This window comes from Monodon monoceros, unplaced genomic scaffold, assembly GCF_005190385.1.
Source record: "Monodon monoceros isolate NGI ecotype Baffin Bay Population unplaced genomic scaffold, NGI_Narwhal_1 Super_Scaffold_3, whole genome shotgun sequence".
Lineage (NCBI taxonomy): Eukaryota > Metazoa > Chordata > Mammalia > Artiodactyla > Monodontidae > Monodon > Monodon monoceros.
Window position 1 is genome coordinate 97,771,644 of NW_021703780.1, and position 23,504 is coordinate 97,795,147.

The 23,504-nt window shown below is 40.0% G+C and overlaps 1 protein-coding gene across 3 annotated transcripts in view; it reads right to left on the reverse strand.

Moving 5' to 3' along the window:
- Positions 1-23,504, reverse strand: part of RAF1 (Raf-1 proto-oncogene, serine/threonine kinase) — a 72,841-nt gene that overhangs the window by 14,548 nt on the left and 34,789 nt on the right. For 2 of the 3 annotated variants that reach the window (XM_029241979.1, XM_029241980.1), the window contains exons 2-7: positions 14,943-15,175; positions 7,940-8,052; positions 5,105-5,207; positions 4,655-4,812; positions 2,951-3,049; positions 1,192-1,345 (exon numbers count right to left, since the gene is read on the reverse strand). In XM_029241979.1, the coding sequence (XP_029097812.1) occupies positions 1,192-1,345; positions 2,951-3,049; positions 4,655-4,812; positions 5,105-5,207; positions 7,940-8,052; positions 14,943-15,149 (834 nt within the window). In that variant the 5' untranslated portion in view covers positions 15,150-15,175. Of the gene's footprint in view, positions 1-1,191; positions 1,346-2,950; positions 3,050-4,654; positions 4,813-5,104; positions 5,208-7,939; positions 8,053-14,942; positions 15,176-23,504 lie in introns of those variants that run through there. The other variant, XM_029241981.1, reaches the window with a different exon arrangement.

Consider the following 23,504-nt stretch of genomic DNA (forward strand, 5'->3'; position numbering starts at 1 on the left):
TGTTGAGCCTCTCCCACATCTGATCGGTAGGACAAGTATGTCGAAAATGATCTGAGGTCTGACTGAGGTAAGCTGTGCCTGAGGTAGTGGGTGGCCCTGAGGTTTTTCAAGGAACAATTCATGATGTAGATAGAGCACAGCTGTCTTTGATAAAAGCTTATCAAAGGATTTTCAGGGCATACCAACCAAACTGACATATTTTGTTTCTAAACAAAATATAAATAGAATAGTGATGCTGTTGAGTAACAGCTAAACAAATCTAGCATTAGTCTTTAGTTGAAAATGATGTTTAAAAAAAATTTTTAATACCCTTGGCCTCAAAATCTCACTTGAGAAACTGATTTCACCTATCAACAATACCACATAAAGTTATTTTTTTATTCCCAAATATGCTATTGCCAAAAAAGAAAACATGAGACCAAGTCTGACAAGAAACATAAAATTTAGTGATTGTTTCATTTTTGACAGGCTACTTGTCTGACAGTCTTAGCAATCCTGCTACTTTACAAGAAAGCAAAGGCATGAAGAAGAATACCTACTCTTCCCCTCAAACAAAATCGTCTGGACCACGCCCTGGGAGAAGCATTCAGGCTGTTATTCTAGTCCAAAGCAATGAGAAATAAGAATAAAGAACAAAGGAAGTATTTTAAGTGTATTCAGTTGTTAATAAAGATGAACTAGAAAGCAAACCAAACAGAACATACAATAAAGCCAAGGAAAGAAAAACCAGTTTGAAAACACTAGCTTTGCGCATTTTTATCTTCCTAAATACCTGCTTATTAAAATCCTGTGACTCCACCCTCTTATTTCTAAATAAAATCACTTAAAAGTCTTTCAGAGAGTTTGTAGTCCTCTATCACTATTATTTTCTTTGCCACATGAAAAAGAAACTACTCTTTATGTATCTTATTCACTAGCTCACTGAAATCCTATTCAAATCTAACATGGAAACAGTTCAAATGTTAACATTTCTTCAGGAAGTTTCAGTTCTCCATTTGAATGATATACCAACCAGATTAATTAAGCTAGTCTCAAGATGCAGTGAATAAGAAATTCAAAAAGTCCAGAGACCTGACAAAGTGCTGCAACATTCCTTATCAGGTTTGAAACCCAAAACTCTCTTGACACAACCCTCAACCCCACCCAAATAACTAACTGACACTCTTCACCACCCGCAAAGGACCCTATTACCTCAATCATCCTGCTGTCCACGGGCAAGGTGGTGCTGACCATGTGGACATTAGGTGTGGACGTCGACCTCTGCCTCTGGGAGAGGGAACCTTCAGAGGAGGGGCTGGAGGTGTTGAATGTGAAAGCGTGGGGTGTGGAGTATCTGTGCTGGGAACTAGGTGAAAAGGAGAAAGAAAATTCCATGGTTGACACTCAGGCCTCTGTATTGGTAAAGTCTTTCAACTACCTATTTTCTGTTTCTTCTGTTTAGATGCCTTTGCATGCAAATTTTTAAAAAGTAAATAATATATGTGCTCAGAATTCATGTGAAAAGAAATAATACGTTATAAGTTTTCTTCTATTTAATAAATCACCTCTACAGGATACTCCGAATTTTTAGACCATCTCTGGGAAAGAACAGATTAGTATTTGTCAACCAATACTACCCCCTACTAAAGCTAGATGGAACTCGCCCAGGTTAATTTAGAGACTAAATTAGAAAAACTTTAAGGAAGATTTTTTAATAGACGGTTAGATCTGCCAAGCATGTCTGCAAACAGGCCAGCATTTTATCCACTGTGCATTCTCTCCCCCCGTAAACAGCTCACAAAATCAATTAATGTGAATTCAGTTTTTAGGTTTCAATACCTAACCGTGAAATTTATCACTGGACTCTTTTACCCAACGCCACTCTCCCACCAACCAAACTGGGAACACGCATTAAGTATAACATTTTCATTATTTGCTCCAAAGATTACTCGGGAGTTTTGTTTAGATTCAAGTAGCACCATGCATAGATTCAAGAGATAAAAGACTTTTTTTCTAAGAGAAACTGCTCTATCACAATTGCCTTTCCAGGCAATTCAACATTAATGCCTTCAGAGGCCTGGTTTCTTCTACCTAAATCTTCAGAAGCAAGTACAGTTTTTCAGTCAGGTTTGCTTTTCAAATTATCAAGAAGAATAAAAGTCATATACAAATATATCCAGATATCACTTCGGTACAAATTCCTTGTTCTGAGATATACTGCCTTTAACAATTTCCATGAGTCTTACAAAGGCCAGTAAATATTATATGATTATATATAAATTAAAGTCAGATATTTTGGACAAAGATGTAGATTTATTTTAGGTTCCAAATTCATGTGTAACAGTAAGGCATGTGGACTCAACAAAACTCTGATTTTAAAGCTGGAAAACAGAGTAAAGACAAATTATGTGCAAACTCACAGGCACATTAAAACAGGTATTTATATTAAAGATCTAATTAGATTCTTTTCAAGATGGCAGTTTATTCAATATTGGGTTGGCCAAAAAGTTCGTTCAGGTTTTGCCGTAAGATGTTATGGAAAACCCCGAACGAACTTTTTGGCCAATCCAATACCATGGTTTTAGCAATGCAAGGCCATAAGAAGCATTTCAAAGTTGAGGGTTTTATTCTTACCGAACCATTGTATATCGTTTTGGGATGCTTTCCCTGAGGCTCATTGCATACTGAGGAAGGCAAAATCTCAAACTCTTTAAAATGTAATGAGATACAAGGGACATGCTAGGATAATAGAATAAACTGCAGTCAGAGTCACTTTCCAGAGTTTAAGAACTAGAGGACCACAGAGAAAAAGTTCTGTTTTGCTCTAACGCCAATGCTGAGTTCCACAGAAGCAGCAATGGGTTTACACAGAGAAAGGAGGGAAAGCAAGGGAACTCTTGTATTCATGCTTTCAATCCCACCTGCCCCAATAAAACTTTCCAAAAGAAAAGCAGTAGGTAAAAAAAAATACCTAACAGGCATCCGGGAGACAGACTCTCGCATCCGACGCATTGTCAAAGAAGGCAGTGCTGGGATCCCACTATCACCAACAGTGGAATTTGGGAACAGCCTAAATGAAATCAGAGGAAGACTGGTTTATAGACTTGCAGTAGTAATTTTACAGTCAGTCTGCCTGGCCTTGCAAACTCACAGCTACTCAAACTCAACTTTTCCTAGTCACATTTTACTGGACCATTTCAGGCTACCCAGGGTAAGGGGGTACCCAAGTGACTGGGTTTGAATGACTACAGAATGTGAACAATCTTGACCGGCCAATGAGCACAGAGTCTCTAGTGTGCATTTCTAGGGAATACTGGCCAAATGTCCAGCCATATCAAAATAATGTGTTCTTTTAAGCTAGAGTAGGGCAATTCACAACCTGTATCACATAGAGCTTTTCAGAAACATTCTGTCTTAGAAACGCACAAATGAAAAGACAGAAGTATGAAGGATAGATCACCTTCAGCACCAAAAGTCATAAATAAGAGGAAAAGTGATATTAACATTAACTGGGCATCTTCCCTCCATGAGATGAGCACTTGGTGCCCGGTAAGTTCACATGTTATCTCAGTTAAGCCTCAAAAGAACACTGCAGGGCTTCCCTGGTGGCGCAGTGGTTGAGAGTCCGCCTGCCGATGCAGGGGACGTGGGTTCGTGCCCCGGTCCAGGAGGATCCCACATGCCGCGGAGCGGCTGGGCCAGTGAGCCATGGCCGCTGAGCCTGCGCGTCCGGAGCCTGTGCTCCACAACGGGAGTCTACAACAGTGAGAGGCCCGCGTACCACAAAAAAAAAAAAAAACAAAAAACACTGCAACCATGGTAATACCCCCGTTTTTCAGATGAGTGAGCTGAGGCTCAGAGGGGATTACAGATAGTTAATGACAACATTGAGATTTTGACCAATGTCTGCTGGACTCCAAAGTTTGTGCTGTTTATGCTACCCAAGCTCTCTTTGCAAAAGCAACACGTGACTACCACGTAAGCAAAAAAGATGTTCCCGTGGTAGTTTAATGATAACGTTCCCTTAGTTTTTCTGGTACCTTCAAAATAGGATAAAAGTTCACCTTTGACTTTTCATATCCCTGTTAATAGTTTTTAAGAGGTTCTTTGGAATATGTAACTTTTAATTTAAACCTTACTAAAAAAAACCAGTTTGTCTATATGGAATATATTTTAGTAACTGGTTTGTCTCCTGAGGGATACATGTGTTTTTTAAGGTTTACTGTAATATCATTTTAAGACTAATGTTTTCCCTAGTTTGAGGTGAAGAAAACAGCACCAACCACACTTTCTGCTCCTTCTCGATGTCAGAGGTCTGTTCAGTGTTGTTTAAGAGTAGACAGAGTACTGTCTACTAGCAACCTAGTAAAAAAAAATCTGGGGGGGGGGTGGGGGTTCATATCCCTCTGCTCTTTGCCTTACTGAAGCACAGTATATCAATCTCTATTTGACAGGTAATACTCCTACCAACTCGTTTTAGAGTGTTATATACCACCTTAAAACTTGCTAGTTTCAGAACTGTCATGTTTCTAAAGTAGATCGTTTCCAGATCATGATAATTCATTTAATAAGTCTAAAACCCAGACTTGTCAGTCAAATATACAGTATGCATCCTCAAAAGGGGTTTATATCTCCCTGCCCCCTTATATTCTTTGAAAAAAGAACAATGCCTCACAAGAGTTGTCTGATATTACTCCAGTCCACACACATAGTAGGTACTTTGGTGCTACAATGCTCGTGAAACTTGTAGCCACAAGTCTGACATCTAAACCCATTTAGCAGGAACTTCTGACAGATGTCACAGAAGGCAAGTTTCAGGAAGGTCTTCCGAGCCTGGAACAAGAACACAGGTGTAAATTATACTGAATAAACAACAAAATAATTTCCTTCTTGACCCCCAAGAGGTTTTATGAGAATGGAGAATCACACTTCCAACATCTGTAAAATTCATACACAGAAATTAAAGTACATCTGTGATCTAATGACACCTAAATTGCTTTACTGTAAACAATGGCACAGCTTTAAACAATCCAACAACATATATACTTATTATCTCTGAGAAATTCCTATTGTGCCAGCCAAAGCACCCAGCATACCACAAAGAGAGAAGAGATCTGCAACTTACAAAGTTGTGTGTTGTGAGTGGAACATGATCCAGGAAATCTACTTGAAGTTCCTCTCCAATCAACGAGGCAGCATCAGTATTCCAATCTAAACGTGCTTTTTTACTAAAGAGGATTTTAAAAAACATAATATGAAAGGGAAATACTTAAATTAGGTGAAAGAGTTGAATACCAGTAATAACAACAGCTACCATTTAGCTCATGCTACATAAACATAAAACTTAACTTAAATCCCATACAACACTGACATTTAATTCATACAACAAACCTATAAGGACTTCCCTGGTGGCGCAATGGATAAGACTCCGTGCTCCCAATGCAGGGGGCCCGGGTTTGATCCCTGCTCAGGGAACTAGATCCCACATGCATGCTGCAACTAAGAGTTCGCATGCCGCAACTAAGGAGCCCGCCTGCCACAACTAAGACCCAGTACACCCAAATAAATATGAAAAAAACAAAAACAAAAAACCTATGAAGTGGACATTATTATCCCCATCTTAGAAATGAAAGAAATGGGGCTCTAAGAAGGTAACTTGCTCAAGGCCACACACAGAGTGTAAGGGCCTATTTGGAATCCAGGTCAGTCAGACTCCAAAGCTTGTACTCTTAGAATAAAGTTTTTTTTAAACAATAAAACAATCTCATGATAAAGGAAATATGCAATAAACTGGACTTTATAACATTAAAATCCTATAAAAATCCTAAAATCCTACAAAATGGGTTACAAATATTGCTACAGTAGCAAAATTTAATCACTAGCCTACTTCAATCTAGAAAATACATAAATAGAAAGGAATCACAAATAAAATGCACTTTTCTATGAAGATTGGGCTCAAATCTGTAGAACTGTCTGCAGAGTCTATACATATAAATTGATGAAAGACTCAACTGTCTTAAAATTTACTCTGAAACCACTCTTACTGTGCCTAAACAAGACAGAAAAATAGGTACATTTAAGTAAAAATTAATTCCCAGTTCCTTCCTCATGTCTTACCTAGTTTATCTGGCCCATTTCCTGAAGGAAGAATATTCTCAGGTAGGGAGAGAACACCACACACACAGCACCATTCTAACCTCTCCCTTCACCTTCGAGACGCCTATTAGAGCCATCTTTCTCATTACATGGCAGTAAATAATCCATCCCTTAATATATTTCCCTATACAAGGTCTGGGAAACCCAACATTACTCCAAAGTCCTGTTTTGCCCTAATGAAGAGGGAGAGGGTCAGTCCTGTTTCCTAATCAGTCTTGAGGTGCCATCCATCCAAAAGAGAACCTAGGGTAGCTTCAAACAAATACAGCGTGGACAAGAGTGGCTCAAGCCCCTCACTGTCTCAGAGTCTCTCTAGTCTTTAGGGAGCGCCAGGCACTGGCTTGGGGACCAACCTGGGACTGTACCCACATAAAACTGGCATCTGCTTCAAAGATTTTGCACTTCAGCAAAAAGCCCCTAAGCTGAGAGGAATAACATAAACAGATGAATTTATGCTCACCCTTTTTGTTGCAGCAAAAATAGAAATGAAACTTTTCTGATAAGGAAAATAAACAATGAACAGGCTGGGGAAACAGCATAAACAGGACTGAAAGAGTTAAGCAATCTTGGTTATCCTTTAGCTGTTACTACTAACAAACACTTGTAGCTAGACTTGTCCTTCACAAAGCTAAACAAAGCTAATTACTCTCTGATTCCATATGAATTGTTCCCTGCACCTGGCATTTATTCTGGCTGCATTCTCTTGTAGCAAATCACCCCTTGTAGATGTTTACATTCATAAAGTAGGTCACCCGGCTGATAACCCAGAGATAAATGGACCCAATTACCAGACTGCCTGATGCCAACGGTGACTTTTAAAATACTGCAAGAAGAATACAAGACCTTCACCACTCTCATCCTTATCACTTACCCTGGACTGCTAGTTCCACCTGTAACACCCCCTGTAATTCCCCAGGACAGGGGGACACAGTTCTTGAGGCGCTAGCCTGCTGTGTCTTCCCTTTGCCTGGCAAAGAAAATAAAAAGCTTCTCTATTTCTTACCTTCCATGTCTCCGTATTTTTATTCGGCATCAGTGAACAGGGAGCCAAATTCTGGCAACATTTTGAGTACTCATTACCTAGGCTAGTCTCTCAAACTAGGGAGCCCCTTGAAATATAAAAGATGTAAGCTAAAGATCAATAACAGAACTAGCACTTTCCAAGAAGAAGGTAAAATTAAGGTTGTTATCCCAGATTTGGGGGGAAACAGTAACAGGTAACAGTCACAGATGGCTCTGATGCTACGGGGTATTACTCCTAGACTTTGAGGCGATGCCTCTATCTTGCTACCACCATTAGGAATAGGATGAACTACACTGATCCTCCTTGAAGCAGAAATTCTCCTGCATCTTTTAGCCCTGTATCTGTCAAACTGCTGGGATTCAGTAAATATTAACTGAATAAAAATGAGTGAATTATAAAAGTTAATCTCTTAAAGACAGTATTCTTTAACTATAAATAATAATGAAACACTTTCTGAGTACCCGCTCTGTTAACTGCATTATAGCAAACACAAAAATCTTGCTCTCGAGAAACATACCATCTGACATTACTGTTTCCTTCTATGGAAACACTACCCAACAACTAACATGTATTTTATATTCCAATGCAATGTTCAAGCAAAATTTTCAAGTTCTTGGTATCTTATTTTTCTGAATTGTCTCTTTATAAACAAGGGTATTCAAATATTCACTATTCTATAGGAAGTGAGTACAATTTTTTTTTTATGGAAACACTTATTATTTGAAGCTAGGAAATCCTTACTAGTATGAAGGAAGAGCTGGCTGACTTTTGAGTTCTTACCCCTTGTGTTCGTGGAGAAGTCTGAAAACTGCACAGCACTCTGGTTGCAGGCCCCTCACCTTGAGAGCTTTCATAAGGCAGTCATGCAAGCTCATTCCATTCCGCACATTGACCTACAAACAAAGGATCACCTTTAGAACCAACACAGGCTGCACAAGCACATCCCTTGGAAAGGTGAATACAGAAATAAATCCACCAGTCTGTAAGGGTATATGTAGAAGATTTTATGACAGCATTGCTTGTACAGTTGATCCTTCAACAACATGGCTCTCAACTGCACAGGTCCACTTACACGTGGATTTTTTTCAATAGGAAATACTACAGTACTACATGATTTGTGGTTTGTTGAATCCGAGGATATGGAACAGCAGATACAGAGCACATATACCAAGGGATGACTGTAAGTTATACTCGGATTTTCAAGTGCACACGGGGTTGGCGCCCGTAACCCCCTTAGTTGTTCAAGGGTCAACAATAATGGCAAACACACACACAGAGGAAGCACCCAGAATGTCCAGCAATAGGTAAGTGCTTGAATAAAGTACAGAACATCTGTATGTGTCACACGGTGCTGCTAATATATTACTTATAATGACTCGTCAGAGGGTGTTCATATTAACTGGGGGAAAGTATTTTTCAGAATAATACAAAGAGTAAGATTATTTAAAGGGTGGGGAACCTATATATGTTTATATATGTTATATGAGTGTGAAAAGATACTCAGCTGTTACCCCTATGAGAAAGTGGTTGGGAGAGAGAAATGATCAACTTTCCCTTTCTACATCTCTAATTTGTTTGACTCAATGAAACGTTCATGCAAGCATAAATATCCGCCAGAAAGGAAAATAAGCCAACCCAATCTATAAACAAACATGAGTTCTTCTGATCAAAACTTTGTATTTCAACCTATTTTCAACAAAATGGTTGATATTCCTAACAAAAATTCCATCTCACATGCACTTCACACTAGGGAGGGCAAGCAGGAAGTGGAGGAAATAAAGCCTCTGCCCTGCTGTCAGGACAAACATCACTGCTAGTTTAAATAAATCTGCACACCCATTCCAGACAGCCTTAGCAGTATACGCCCCTTCACATCCCCCTGTACCCAATCCTCAAAATCTCAGCAGGCACTCAGAAGCCTAACAGAGGGACTTCCCTGGTGGTCCAGTGGAAAAGAATCCGCCTTCCAATGCAGGGGACGCGGGTTTGATCCCCGGTCAGGTAACTAGGATCCCACATGCCGCGCGGCAACTAAGCCCGCACGCCGCAACTACTGAGCTCATGCACTTCAACTAGAGAGCCTGCGTCCTGCAAACTACAGAGCCCACGGGCTCTGGAAGCCACGCGCCCTGGAGCCTGTGCGCCACAACTAGAGAAGAGAAAACACTGCACCCCACAACTAGAGAGAGAAGCCTGCGTGCCGCAACGAAGAGCCCACACACTGCAACGAAAGATCCTGCATGCCTTAGGACTTCCCTGGTGGTGCAGTGGTTAAGAATCCACGTGCCAATGCAGGGGACAAAGGATCGATCCCTGGTCCAGGAAGATCCCACATGCCGCAGAGCAACTAAGCCCACGAGGCACAACTACTGAGCCGGCGTGCCTAGAGCCCATGCTCCACAACAAGAGAAGCCACCGTAACGAGAAGCCCACACACTGCGACGAAGGGTAGCCCCCGCTCGCCACAGCTAGAGAAAGCCCGCATGCGGCAACAAAGACCCAACGCAGCCACAAATAATTAATTAAAAAATAAAAAACATAAAAAGATCCTGCATGCCTCAGTGAAGATCCCACATGCCACAACTAAGACCCGATGCAGCCAAAAATAAACTAACTAAATAAATAAATCTTAAAAAAAAAAAAGCCTAACATAAAGTGTGAGTGCCAGGGTGCTAATAATGGCAACTATATAAAAATTTCACTGAAGCTCTTAAGCATTTCAATAAAAGCCCTATACATTTTGTTTTTAAAGCCAATAAAGTTAATCAAAAGTAAGGCAACTAGACAGTATGGGCTGCAGAGAGAGCAGAATGTAGATTAGCAGTGCTTGCAAACTGCCCAAAGTAGAGTCCTTCCACTGGGTGAAAGTGTGACAGCTGACAGTGGCCAACCCAGCCCCTTCCCAGACGGAGGTGAGTGATGTGTGTACTTATTTTAAAGGTTTAAAATATTTTAAAATATTCATTTACAGTGTTTCACAAGTTTATTTTAAAGGTTTCTTGAAGCAGTGATACCCTTAGAAATATCCCACTAACTTCCAGCTTCCAGACACAAAACAACAAAGTAAAGGGAGAGAGAATGATCTGAACTATGAATACACCAAAAATAAGGACGATGAAAAGTAAATCAACACACACATTAATAGAATCATGACCTGTATCAAATACTGTGCAGTAGTACTTTGAAAACCGTAAAGTGATATCTGTGCTATTTAATCTTCATTAAAAGTCACAGCTCCAAGAGCTAAACAGTTCTTTAAATATCTTCTAATCCAGTGGGGTTCCCAAATGTGGCTGATATTACAATCATCTGAGGAGCCTGTGAAAATATTTTCCTGGCCTGCCCCCTCTAACACATCCATCTGATTCAGTCATCTTGAATGAAGCTCAGGAATCTGTATTTTAAACTGCTTCTCGGGTGATTCCAGTGGTAATTAATGGGCCTCAGCTATGATCCAATCACTCATCCAATAATAATTAACAGCAGCAGTTAGTCAAAGAGATACATGTTTACAAACAAATGACAAGAAAAATTCAAAAAACAAGCAACTACTAATTATTCTAAAATTATTGAAATCAGACGTAGATCCTCTCTATCACTCTTCTCTCTACAACTCCCCATGGACACAGGTTGTAATCAGCTAAATCTGACTAATCTCTGGAGCCCACTAAGTGATTATGATAGTCATTCTGGGCTCCAGCAATGAAGCAACCTGGGGATGATTAGAAACAGCTGACTGGCCATGCTGGCCAGCAAATGACTCCTTCCTCCTTCAATGCTCCCCTGAAGCTGGGTGCCTAGTGAAAGAAGGTGGTTCTTGCAGAGACACACAGTCCATCTCTGGTCAAAGAAACAGAAGAAACTAACTTTCTCTGACAGAACCTTCTCAAAAGCTGTCGGAGAAGTCAAGCTTCCAAATCAGTCATCCCCAACCACCAGCTGTGCTCAAATGAAGGCGGTCAAGTATACACAAATGCCGGACTTCCCTGGTGTCGCAGTGTTTAAGAATCCACCTGCCCATGCAGGGGACACGGGTTCGAGCCCTGGTCCAGGAAGATCCCACATGCCGTGGAGCAACTAAGCCCGTGTGCCACAACTACTGAGCCTGCGCTCTAGAGCCCGCGAGCCACAACTCCTGAGCCCACACGCCATAACTACTGAAGCCCGCACGCTCTATAACCCATGTGCCGCAACTACTGAGCCCATGTACTGCAACTACTGAAGCCCACGTGCCTAGAGCCCGTGCTCTGCAACGAGAAGCCCCCACTCGCCACAACTAGAGAAAACCTATGCACAGCAATGAAGAACCAACACAGCCAAAAATAAAAATTTAAAAAAAAAGGATACACAGATATAGAAAACACTCAGAAATAATCATAACTGCCATTTTACTTATGAACATGTAGTCAGCATGAGCCTCATTTCATAAAGGTCAGGAAACAGAGGCTAAAAATATTATGTAATTTGTTTAGATGATACAGCTTATAAAAGGCAATACAGGGATTTAAATTTGGGCCTTGTTGTCTTAAAGGCCCATACACTTAATTATTACGCCAAACTAAGTTTCCCACTCTTCCAGGCAAACTGGTAGATGGGGCTGGAGAAGATAGTGGCAGTAATGCCCAGAAGCAGCACCAGATGATCTTCAGCTTCCCATCACATTCAGACTTCCCACCTGGGCTCTCCACTTAAGGTAAGAAAGAAAATTATTGAGAAATAATGGGTAAAAATCACTTTGCAAATGAAAGACTACTGTTGAAAGATAAGGGGATTATTATTACTATTTATTTTGCCAGCCATTAAACTTTCATTTGTAGGAAAGGGAACAAAAATAAATTTACTCACACTTTAAAATGCCTTTGAGTTTTGCCTTCAGTTCAGAATGTACCTAAATGTACAACACTATAACTGGAAGGCTCTTTAGGGTCACAAAAGAAGTGTAAAGGAAGTTTTAGTAAAGTGGAGAGGTTGAACTGTTAGAAACAAACTGAGAAAACTCTGGACTGTACTTGCCAACCTTGGAACCTTGCCTCGCCTAGGTACACAGAATAAACAAAATGCACTGCTTTTACACAAAAAACAGAGGGTGGGAAAGGAGGAGGTGTGGACGTTTTGAGGGAAGGTTTTCACAAATGTCCCAGGGCAAGCAAAATTAGCACAACTTCACTTTTCAGTTTCAACCAGGTGTTTTTTTTTTCCCCCTCCCAGGATAGTAAGAAATTTTTTGAGCAGTAATTTCTTAGAAAAGTTGAGATTTTGTGTCAGAAACTATGCAGGAATAACTGGCTAGTTTAGTGCCCTTGGAAAACAGCCGTGATTTTTAAGCTACCTCCAGCTTTGCCACAAGTCCTAGGAAATTTACCAAAATAATTTTTTCTAGGTAACTTTATTTCCTTCAATATACCTGTAATACCAAAAAATTTTTAAATGAACAGTTTGCTTTAATATCAGAACAAAACAATTTTTTAATCACCAGAAATGTCTAAGGGAATTTTTCAAAGAACCCTTTGAAATACATCCCCATAAGAATGTACTATTTTCACCTCACACCAGTGAGAATGGCCATCATCAAAAAATCTACAAACAATAAATGCTGGAGAGGGCATGGAGAAAAGGGAATCCTCCTACACTGTTGGGGGGAATATAAATTAGTACAGCCACTATGGAGAACAGTATGGAGATTACTTTAAAAACTAGAAATAGAGCTACCCTATGATCCAGCAATCCCACTCCTGGGCATATATCTGGAGAAAACCATAATTCAAAAAGATACATGCACCCCAATGTTCATTGCAGAACTATTTACAATAGTCAGGACATAAAAGCAACCTAAATGTCCAACAGCAGAGGAATGGATAAAGAAGATGTGGTACATATATACAATGGAATATTACTCAGCCATAACAAAGAACGAAATAATGCCATTTGCCGCAACATTGATGGACCTAGAGATTATCACGCTGAGTGAAGTCAGACAGAGAAAGATAAATATCATATGATATTGCTTATATGTGGAATCTAAAAAAAGGGTACAGGGCTTCCCTGGTGACGCAGTGGTTGAGAGTCCACCTGCTGATGCAGGAGACACGGGTTCGTGCCCCAGTCCGGGAAGATCCCACATGCCGCGGAGCGGCTGGGCCCGTAAGCCGTGGCCGCTGAGCCTGCACGTCGGGAGCCTGTGCTCCACAACGGGAGAGGCCACAACAGTGAGAGGCCTGCGTACCGCAAAAAAAAATAATAATAAATAAATAAATAAGAGTGTACTATCTGTTTAGAGGAAATGTCAGTAAACAAGACATTTCAGGCAAGACAAACAACAGAATGAAGGCCAAGAGCTGGGATAAAGCAAGGGGTGTGAAAAGAACATAAAGCAATAAAATCTGCAACTGGAAAGCCAATTAACAAAGACCCTAAGTGGAATCCTATTACACTGCTGGTGGGAATGTAAATTACTGCACACACTACGGAAAAGAGTATGGAGGTTCCTTAAAAAACTAAAACTAGGGACTTCCCTGGTGGTGCAGTGGTTAAAGAATCCACGTGCCAATGCAGGGGACATGGGTTTGAGCCCTGGTCCAGGAAGATCCCACATGCTGAGGAGCAACTAAGCCCATACACCACAACTACTAAGCTCTAGAGCCCTTGAGCCAGAACTACTGAGCCCGCACACCACAACTACTGAAGCTCGCGTGCCCTACAGCCCACGCTCCACAACAATAGAAGCCACTGCAATGACAAGACCACACACTGCAAACGAAGAGTAGTCCTCGCTCGCCACAACTAGAAAAACAAAGCCTGCATGCAGCAACAAAGACCCAACATGGCCAAAAATAAATAAATAAATAAATTTATTAAAAACAAAAACAAAACTAATACTAGAGTTACCATATGATCCAGCAATCCCACTCCTGGGCATCTATCCAGAAAAGATGAAAACTCTAATTCGAAAAGATACATGCACCCCAGTTGACAGCAGCACTATTTACAATAGGCAAGACATGGAAACAACCCCAATGCCCACCAATGGAATATTACTCAGCCATAAAAAAGAAATGAAATATTGCCACTGAAGAATACCATACTGGGATTTCCCTGGTGGTCCCATGGTTAAGACACTGAGCTCCCAATGCAAGGGGCCCAGGTTCAATTCCCAGTCAGGGAACTAGACCCCGCATGTCGCAACTAAAGATCCCGTGTGCCGCAACTAAGACCCAGCACAGCCAAATAAATAAATACTTAAAAAAAAAAAAAAAAGAGTACCATGCCAAGTGAAGTCAGACAGAAAAAAACAAATATTATATGATTATCACTTAAATGTGGAATCTAGAATACAGATGAACCTATACACAAAATCAAAATAGACTCACAGATATAGAAAACAAACTTACTGTTACCAAAGGGGAAAGGTGGGATAAATTAGGAGTATGGGATTAAAAGACACAAACTACTATACATAAAATAGATAAGCAACAAGGATTTACTGTATAACACAAAGAACTGTTCAGTATCTTGTAATAACCTATAATGGAAAAAATCTGAAATTTTATATATATATATATCGGAATCACTTTATACCTGAAACTAACACAATATCATAAATCAACTATACCTCAATTAAAAACAAAAAAACAGGTACAACTACAAAACACTAAAATAAAATTTTAAAATAAAGACTCAACGTGACAGTGAAGATTTTGCCTGCCTATAAGATGGGCAACATGATCCATAACGTTTTCTATAGGGTGATGGACAACTACATTTTCTGAGAGGAATGTTCACGTACCACTGTTCTTTGCTTGTTTGGCAAAAAAACACGGATAGTGTTGCTTGTCTTAGAAGGGTCCGTAAGTTTGCCATCATCTGATGCCCGACGCTGATAGCCAAACTGCTGAACTATTGTAGGGGAGATGCAGCTAGGGCCATCAAACACAGCGTCTCTGAATCCAAAACCATTGCTGATCGTCTTCCAGGCCCCCTGTATGTGCTCCATTGATGCAGCTTACACAATACTTAAACCTGGTAAAAATAAATAGACAAATAATTAGAATTCCTGAACAAAAGTAATTAACAATACAATATACAGAGTAATTGTGAAAACAGTAGTATGTGGGCTTTCTTGTAGGTGACATCTTCTGCTTAAATAAATTACTCAGAAAACTTCTATTTTAGTGTATTTCCATAGAATATTTCATAGACAACTCAAAAATTAACAAAATGGGGATTAGAGATCTAAAGACTCATCAAGGGTTATACCACCCGTTAAAAGCCAACCTGGAACTATAAGCCCAGGTCTCTTGACTTCTTATTCTAATATTGGGTAGGCCAAAAGGTTCGTTCGGTTTTTTCCATAAGATGGCTCTAGTAGCACTTAGTTGTCTTTAACTTCATTTGAAACAATTTTGTTAGATTTTATGTGACAGCTGTCATATCAGCGTGCATTTAAAACAAGACATCAGGGGCTTCCCTGGTGGCGCAGTGGCTGAGAGGTCTGCCTGCCGATGCAGGGGACACAGGTTCGTGCCCCGGTCCGGGAAGTTCCCACATGCCGTGGAGCGGCTGGGCCCGTGAGCCATGGCCGCTGAACCTGCGCGTCCAAAGCCTGTGCTCAGCAACGGGAGAGGCCACAACAGTGAGAGGCCCGCGTATCGCAAAAAATAAATAAATAAAAATAAAAAAAATAAAACAAGACATCAAAATCGGTGAATTTTTGTGTAGCTATTTTAATACTGAAGATGGAAGGAAAAGAGCAACATTTTTGGCATATTATGCTTTATTATTTCAAAAAAGGTAAAAATGCAACTGAAATGCCAAAAAAAGATTTGTGCAGTATATGGAGAAGGTGCTGTGACTGATCAGACGTGTCAAAAGTGATTTGTGAAGTTTCGTGCTGGAGATTTCTCACTGGACGATGCTCCACAGTCGGGCAGACCAGTTGAAGTTGACAGTGATCAAATCGAGACAGTAACTGAGATCAATGTTATACCACGTGGGAAATGGCCGACATACTCAAAATATCCAAATCAAGCACTGAAAATCATTTGCACCAGCTTGGTTATGTTCATCGATTTGATGTTTGGGTTCCACACAAGTTGAGCGAACAAAACCTTCTTGACCATATTTCCGCATGCAATTCTCTACTTAAACGTAATGAAAATGTTCCATTTTTTTTGTTGTTGTTGTTTTTGTTTTTTGCGGTACGCGGGCCGCCGTGGCCTCTCCCGCTGCAGAGCACAGGCTCCGGACGTGCAGGCTCATCGGCCATGGCTCACGGGCCCAGCCGCTCCACGGCACGTGGGATCCTCCCGGACCGGGGCACGAACCCGTGTCCCCTCCATCAGCAGGTGGACTCCCAACCACTGCGCCACCAGGGAAGCCCAAACGTTCCGTTTTTAAAACAAATTGCGACAGGCAATGAAAAGTGGATACTGTACAATAACGCAGAATGAAAGAGATTGTAGGGCAAGCGAAATGAACCACCACCAACCACACCAAAGGCTGGTCTTCATCCAAAGAAGGTGATGTTGTGTATGTGGTGGGATTGGAAGGGAGTTCTCTATTATGAGCTCCTTCTGGAAAACCAAACGATTAATTCCAACAAGTACTGCTCCCAATTAGACCAACTGAAACCAGCACTCGACAAAAAGCGTCATTAGTCAACAGAAAACGCATAATCTTCCATCAGGATAACGCAAGACTGCATGTTCCTTTGATGACCAGGCAAAAACTGTTACAACTTGGCTGGGAAGTTCTGATTCATCCGCTGTATTCACCAGACATTGCACCTTCAGATTTCCATTTATTTAGGTCTTTAAAAAATTCTCTTAATGGAAAAAATTTCAATTCCCTGAAAGACTGTAAAAGGCACCTGGAACAGTTCTTTGCTCAGAAATATAAAGAGTTTTGGGAAGATGCAATTATGAAGTTGCCTGAAAAATTGGCAGACGGTAGCTGAACAAAAGGGGGAATATGCTGTTCAATAAAGATCTTGGTGAAAATGAAAAATATGTCTTTTACTTTTACTTAAAAACCGAAAGCACTTTTTGGTCAACCCAATACTTTTTCAATTCCACTTCTCTCCTTTTGTTACTGTATATTAAGTATGAGCAACTATACTTAACTATACTTAACAATTAGTACTATGAGAAATAAAAAAAAAAAGTGTAAGCCATAACTTTCTGCCTTTGAAGAAGGAAAAGAAACTAGTATTCTAGGATGTGTGTTAGACACTTAATATATAATCTCATTTAATCTGTGTAAGGACCCCAAAAGATTTTAAATCCCTTCCTCCAACCACCCTTTATTTTTTAAACAAATAAGGCACAGAAAAACCATGCTACTTGTCCAAGAACACCCAGGTGATAGGTAAAATAACCAGATTCTGTATCTGTTTATATTTAAAGTACACGAACTTTCCAACATAACATTCGGAGTTCAGTTTTAGTGCAGAAACAAACCTTATAAACCGAAGCAAGGAGAGACAGTTACCTAACAAAAAATAATCAAATGTTTTAATTGGTCAACAAGAAAACTGCAATGAAAGTCCATAGACAGTCACACAATGACAATAAGTCAGATACTATGCAGTAAGGACGTGCGATGCCCTGACGCTGACTGGGAATCAGCAACCATGCATAAGTGAGAGATATTTATTTCCTCCTGTAGAAAACAGTGAGGTTGACAGGGAATCCCATCCTTCTCAAGCCTTACTCCTTCAGAAACTTGTTTTATCTTATTATTAGCATTATGAGCAATAGTTACCTTTTACTAGGTGCCTACTATTATGAAACAGTATATACTGCATACATCCCACTCATATTACCCAACCTGATCCTTAGAGGATACTCTAGGTAGGAATTACATCCCCATTTTTATAGTTGAGCTTTAGCGGGCAGAGGAGGGATTCAGAATTGAGCAGCTCTATCTGACTCCAAAGCCCTTAACCTTCTCATATATAACAGTGACACTTGAAATCATTTAGTCAGAGCTAAAATGGCCTAGAGTTAATCCAAACGTCTTGTTCTTAACCAGAAGTTTCTGTCTGAATACCCACTATGTACTATGCTCTTTCTCACATCACATGCCTGAAGCAAAAGGGGACAACACATATTAACTATTCTTAGCTGACAGCTGAGAAAACTAGAAAAGTTTAGAGACTTAAGATCACTACCTGGCATTACTCTCACAGTCTTGGCTCAACTTTTTTGGAGGAGAATATGGTAAGAAACTATTAAAGTTTTGAAATGTTCTTAAAGACTGATCTGGTAATTCAATATCACTCTAGGAATGTATCCTACAGAAGTATAAGGCAAGTGTATAAAGATATATGTATAAGCATCTTCATTAGAGCATTGTTCATATCCTTAAAAAATTGGGGAGAACACCAAATACTTAACAATAGGGAATTATACAAATCATGCTAATTCCCACGTGATAAGTAAAGTAGATCTGTAGGTGCAAAGGTGGAAAAAGCTACCCAAGACAAAACAAAAAAAGACAAATGTAGTTTGAACCTCTTTCATACTAATCTAGAAAGAGAGAGGGAAATCTAGAATCATAAAGAAGTGAGAGGGGCTTCCCTGGTGGTGCAGTGGCTAGGAATCCGCCTGCCAATGCACGGGACATGGGTTTGAGCCCTGGTCCGGGAAGATCCCACATGCCGCGGAGCAACTAAGCCCGCGTGCCACAACTACTGAGCTCGTGTGCCACAACTACTGAAGCCTACACGCCTAGAGCCTGTGCTCCACAACAAGCAAAGCCACCGCAATGAGAAGCCCGTGCACCGCAACGAAGAGTAGCCCCCGCTCGCTGCAACTAGAGAAAAGCCTGCGCGCAGCAATGAAGACCCAACGCAGCCAAAAATTAAAAAGTAAGTAAAATAAATACATTTTTTAAAAAAGTAACACAAACCTATTTTTTTAATTCAAAAAATAAAAATAAATAAAGAAGTGAGAAAATATAGAATAATAAAGTACCAATATTTCAGCAAGATGATTAAGGAATTTTAACTTTTTATATATCTTTTTGCTTTTTTATTTTACTATTTACTACAAACATCTATAAGCCTATTTTATTTATGCAAGGGGGAGGGGCAGGACAAAATCCTACAGCCTTCAAGTGGCAGGGCCATGACGCACTGCCTCCCATTTCTGGCACCTCTACCCAAGCCCCAACACACTCCTAACTCTAAAAGCTAAACTTCTTTCTGAACATGCCAAGCTTCACACCTCAGCACTTCTGAACTTCCTGTTCCCTTCATCTAGAAGGCGAAAACCTCCAAAAACAAGCAAGTTGGCTTTTTCACATCATTAAGGTCTTCACTTAAAAGATCCCTTTAGAGACACCTTCTCTCTCCACCCTAGTCAGAAGACCGCAGTCCCCTACCGCCATCAAATAACCTTTATTTTCTTCATGCCACTTACCACTAATGTTAACTGTCTACAGATTTTGGTCAGGACCTCCCACCCCCTTTCTGCTCCATGCCAAGCTTGCCAGTACCTCCTGCCAATCTTGTTCACTACTGTATTCCTAGCCCTTTATACAGTACGTGGAACACAAGCACTCAAATATTTATTAAATGAATTCAGCTATGAGCCAGAATAATGCTGCAAAAAATATAATTTTTTTAATAGAAAAGACCTGTCAAGAACTAGTAAATGTGAATTAAATCTCCAGTTGGTAGTACGCCTTTAAAAAATACCTATTATTCAGCAAAAGACAAACTGCAATAAATTGCATTCTGTATTTAATTGTGAGGGAAGACTGTATTACAATCTATTGGTTAAAGAACCCACTTACAAGACTTAACTGTAGACTAAGTCCAAGATCATAGTTATTTTATGACAAATTCTAAGTTTTGTAGGCACTTGGAAAATAACAGTGCTGGTGCGTAGTAGAGAACATACTACAATAACTGTTCATAAAAACTGATAAAATAAATGCAAATCCAGCTTAATTCTCAAGTTTTTGATTATCATTCATAATTTTTAATTTTCCATGTCTATATCAAGACCACTTACAGGCTGAGAAGCACACGAAGGCAGTGCCTCCCAACCTTTTTCATTTCACTCGTAGAAAATGATGGATCCTATTTGTAAGGTATGCCTACATAAGCAGACAAGCCCAGAAAGGCCAAGGCCCCTACCAGTTGCCCCAGGACTGACCTGTTTATCATAGGAAGCTCTAAGGCAAGGTACTCTGTTATCAATTAACAAGAAAGGGTACACATCTAAAAACAAGAAAGCAGCATCTTCTAAAAACCATACAGCAGGACTTCCCTGGTAGCACAGTGGTTAAGAATCCGCCTACCAATGCAGGGGTCACGGGTTTGATCCCTGCTCCAGGAAGATCCCACATGCCACGGACCAACTGGGCCCGTGTGCCACAACTACTGGGCCTGTGCTCTAGAGCCCATGAGCCGCAACTACTGAAGCCCGCGCACCTAGAGCCTGTGCTCCACAACAAGAGAAGCCACCACAATGAGAAGCACATGTACCACAACGAAGAGTAGCCCCCGCTCGCCTCAACTAGAGAAAGCCCACACGCAGGAACGAAGACCCAACACAGCCAAAAATAAATAAATAGAGGAAATTGTTCATGTTCAGAGCAATTTTTAAAAAAAGATAACTTCGGTAACAAAAAGTTATATGGAATCTAATTTTAAAAGCTCATTTCTGTCCAATGATTAAAAAGTAATCTTTTTAAAATAACTTCACATATACAAAACAGTAGCTTTATTATGACAAAAGTTCGTTGACCTTAAACACTTACATGTTTATAGTTATATATGGTGAGACAGCCTGAGAATTTGTATTCAACAGACTACACATTTACCTTTTACCAGAAAGGACACAGCATATTCATAATTTCACTTATTATGATAGCGAAATTCTATAAATTTAGGAAGTCTACAATTTACTTAACATGAATTCTTCTAGCCTATTCTAGAATAGGATATTCTAAAACACTCTAGAATAGGCTAGGCTCAACTGGTTTTCAAGCTGCTTCCTGCTGCATTCAGCCCTCCTCTCCTCCAACCACCCCCATTACAGAGCACCTCAGAAATCAAAAAGCCTAGATCCTAGGCTACTTTGCTTCCTCCACTACTCTTTCGTTAAACATTTGCCACAATGGGCTTAACCCCAGATTCAGTCTCTGAAAGACACCAGGGGATGGATATCTTATGACAAAAAACGGGACAACTCATTAATTGCTAGATATCTTAGCTTTCTGTAGTCACACACTCAACATTTGTCAGTCATGAGTAGATCAAAATTTCTCTAAATTTATTTTTTCTAGCACAATTTCTGAAGCTGGCAGGTTCCATAGGTTCACCAAAGTTTCCCTTTTATTGACTTCATGCTTCATTCTGTCACACAGGAGTTTGAAGATACATTCACTTTAGCCATGTAATTCATGATTTTTTACAGTTTGAACTGTTTCAAAGCTACATCTTTCTACACCAAAATGTCTGTTTTTATTATCATAGTTCACCTCTCATAATCATTCAACCTCATTTATTCTCTACATGAATATTCCTTTTTAGAAAGTTAGAGAATGATACCTTTTCTACATCTAAGTTAAAAAGTGGTTTATAAATTCTAAATAGTACTGAGTTTGGGAGCAAACAAAATAACCAAAATAGAAAGACACATAGCCCTGAATTATGCAGCAAGGGGACTCAAGGAAGAGTCAAAGACCAAACCCCTGAATCTTGAGATCCATTTCAGTTGCCTTCTTTGGGCCCTTTTGGTTGGTGCAGTAGTGCTCCACCTTAGAAAGTTTTGCTTTCTGCAGTTTCAGTTACCAGTGGTCAACCATGGTCTGAAAATACTACATGGAAAATTCCAGAAAGAACAATTCCTAAGTTTTAAATTGCATGCTTTTCTAAGCTTTTTGATTTCTAAGTCGTGTCATGAAAACTCACACCAACCCGCTCCCTCCTGCCTGGGATGTAAATCACCCCTTTGTCCAGCACATCCACACAGTATACTCTACCTGCCCTTTAGTCATTTAGCAGCCTTCTGGGTTATCAGATGGGCTCTCAGTATGGCAGTACATGTGTTTAAGCAGCCCTTATTTTACTTAACAATGGCCCAAAAGTGCAAGAGTAGTGATGCTGGAAATTAGGATATTCTCTTACTGTGCCTCATTTATAAATTAAACTTTATCATAGGTATATATGTATAGGATAAAATAGCACGGAGTTCAGTACTATCTGCAGTTTCAGACATCCACTGGGGGTCTTGGAAAGTATCCCTCACAGATAAGGAGGAACTACCATATAACTAAAATAGCACCCAATATGTTTCGAACAAGGACAGAATAAGTACCTTCTTAATAGCCAGCTTCTTCAAGGAAGACTTCAAAAACTCAAGTCTCTTTCTTTCCTAGACTGTAACTCAGCACTTTTTCAAGCTGTAGAGAATGACCCATAAGTGTTCAGAAAATCATTTTGGTGAGTCATGACCAGCTTTCTTAAAAAATAAGGCAGAGCACAATATATCCACATAGTACAGGTAAGTACTATTTTGAGAAAACTTTAATTCAGGTACACACACATTATAAAATGTATTCCTTAGTGTGGAACACTACTAAGTTTGAAAGCAATTCGTGTTAATTCTAAAGCCCAGAATTCCTACCAGAGCTTCCACTGATTTCCCAAATGCATTTATCCACACAAAAAACATCTTCTTGCACTGAATGATAAATTTTTTTAAGGATCCATCTAGTCTTAAATTGTCTTTCTTAGCTCTACCAGTGAACTCTCTCCATGTGTGTGCTAATTCCACCTTACGTTACATTTTAAAAGTCATTTCTGACGATCCAAAACCTATGGGATGCAGCAAAAGCAGTTCTAAGAGGGAAGTTTATAGCAATACAAGCCTACCTCAAGAAACAAGAAGAATCTCAAATAAACAATCTAACCTTACACCTAAAGGAGCTAGAGAAAGAAGAAGAAACAAAACCCAAAGTTAGTAGAAGGAAAGAAATCATAAAGATCAGAGCAGAAATAAATTAAATAGAAACAAAGAAAATAACAGCAAAGATCAATAAAACTAAAAGCTGGTTCTTTGAGAAGGTAAACAAAATTGAAAAACCATTAGCCAGACTCATCAAGAAAAAGAGGAAGGGCTTCCCTGGTGGTGCAGTGGTTGAGAATCCGCCTGCTGATGCAGGGGACATGGGTTCGTGCCCCAGTCCGGGAAGATCCCACATGCCGTGGAGCGGCTGGGCCCGTGAGCCGTGGCCACTGAGCCGGCGCATCCAGAGCCTGTGCTCCACAACGGGAGAGGCCACAACAGTGAGAGGCCCGCGTATCGCAAAAAAAAAAAAAAAAAAAAAAAAA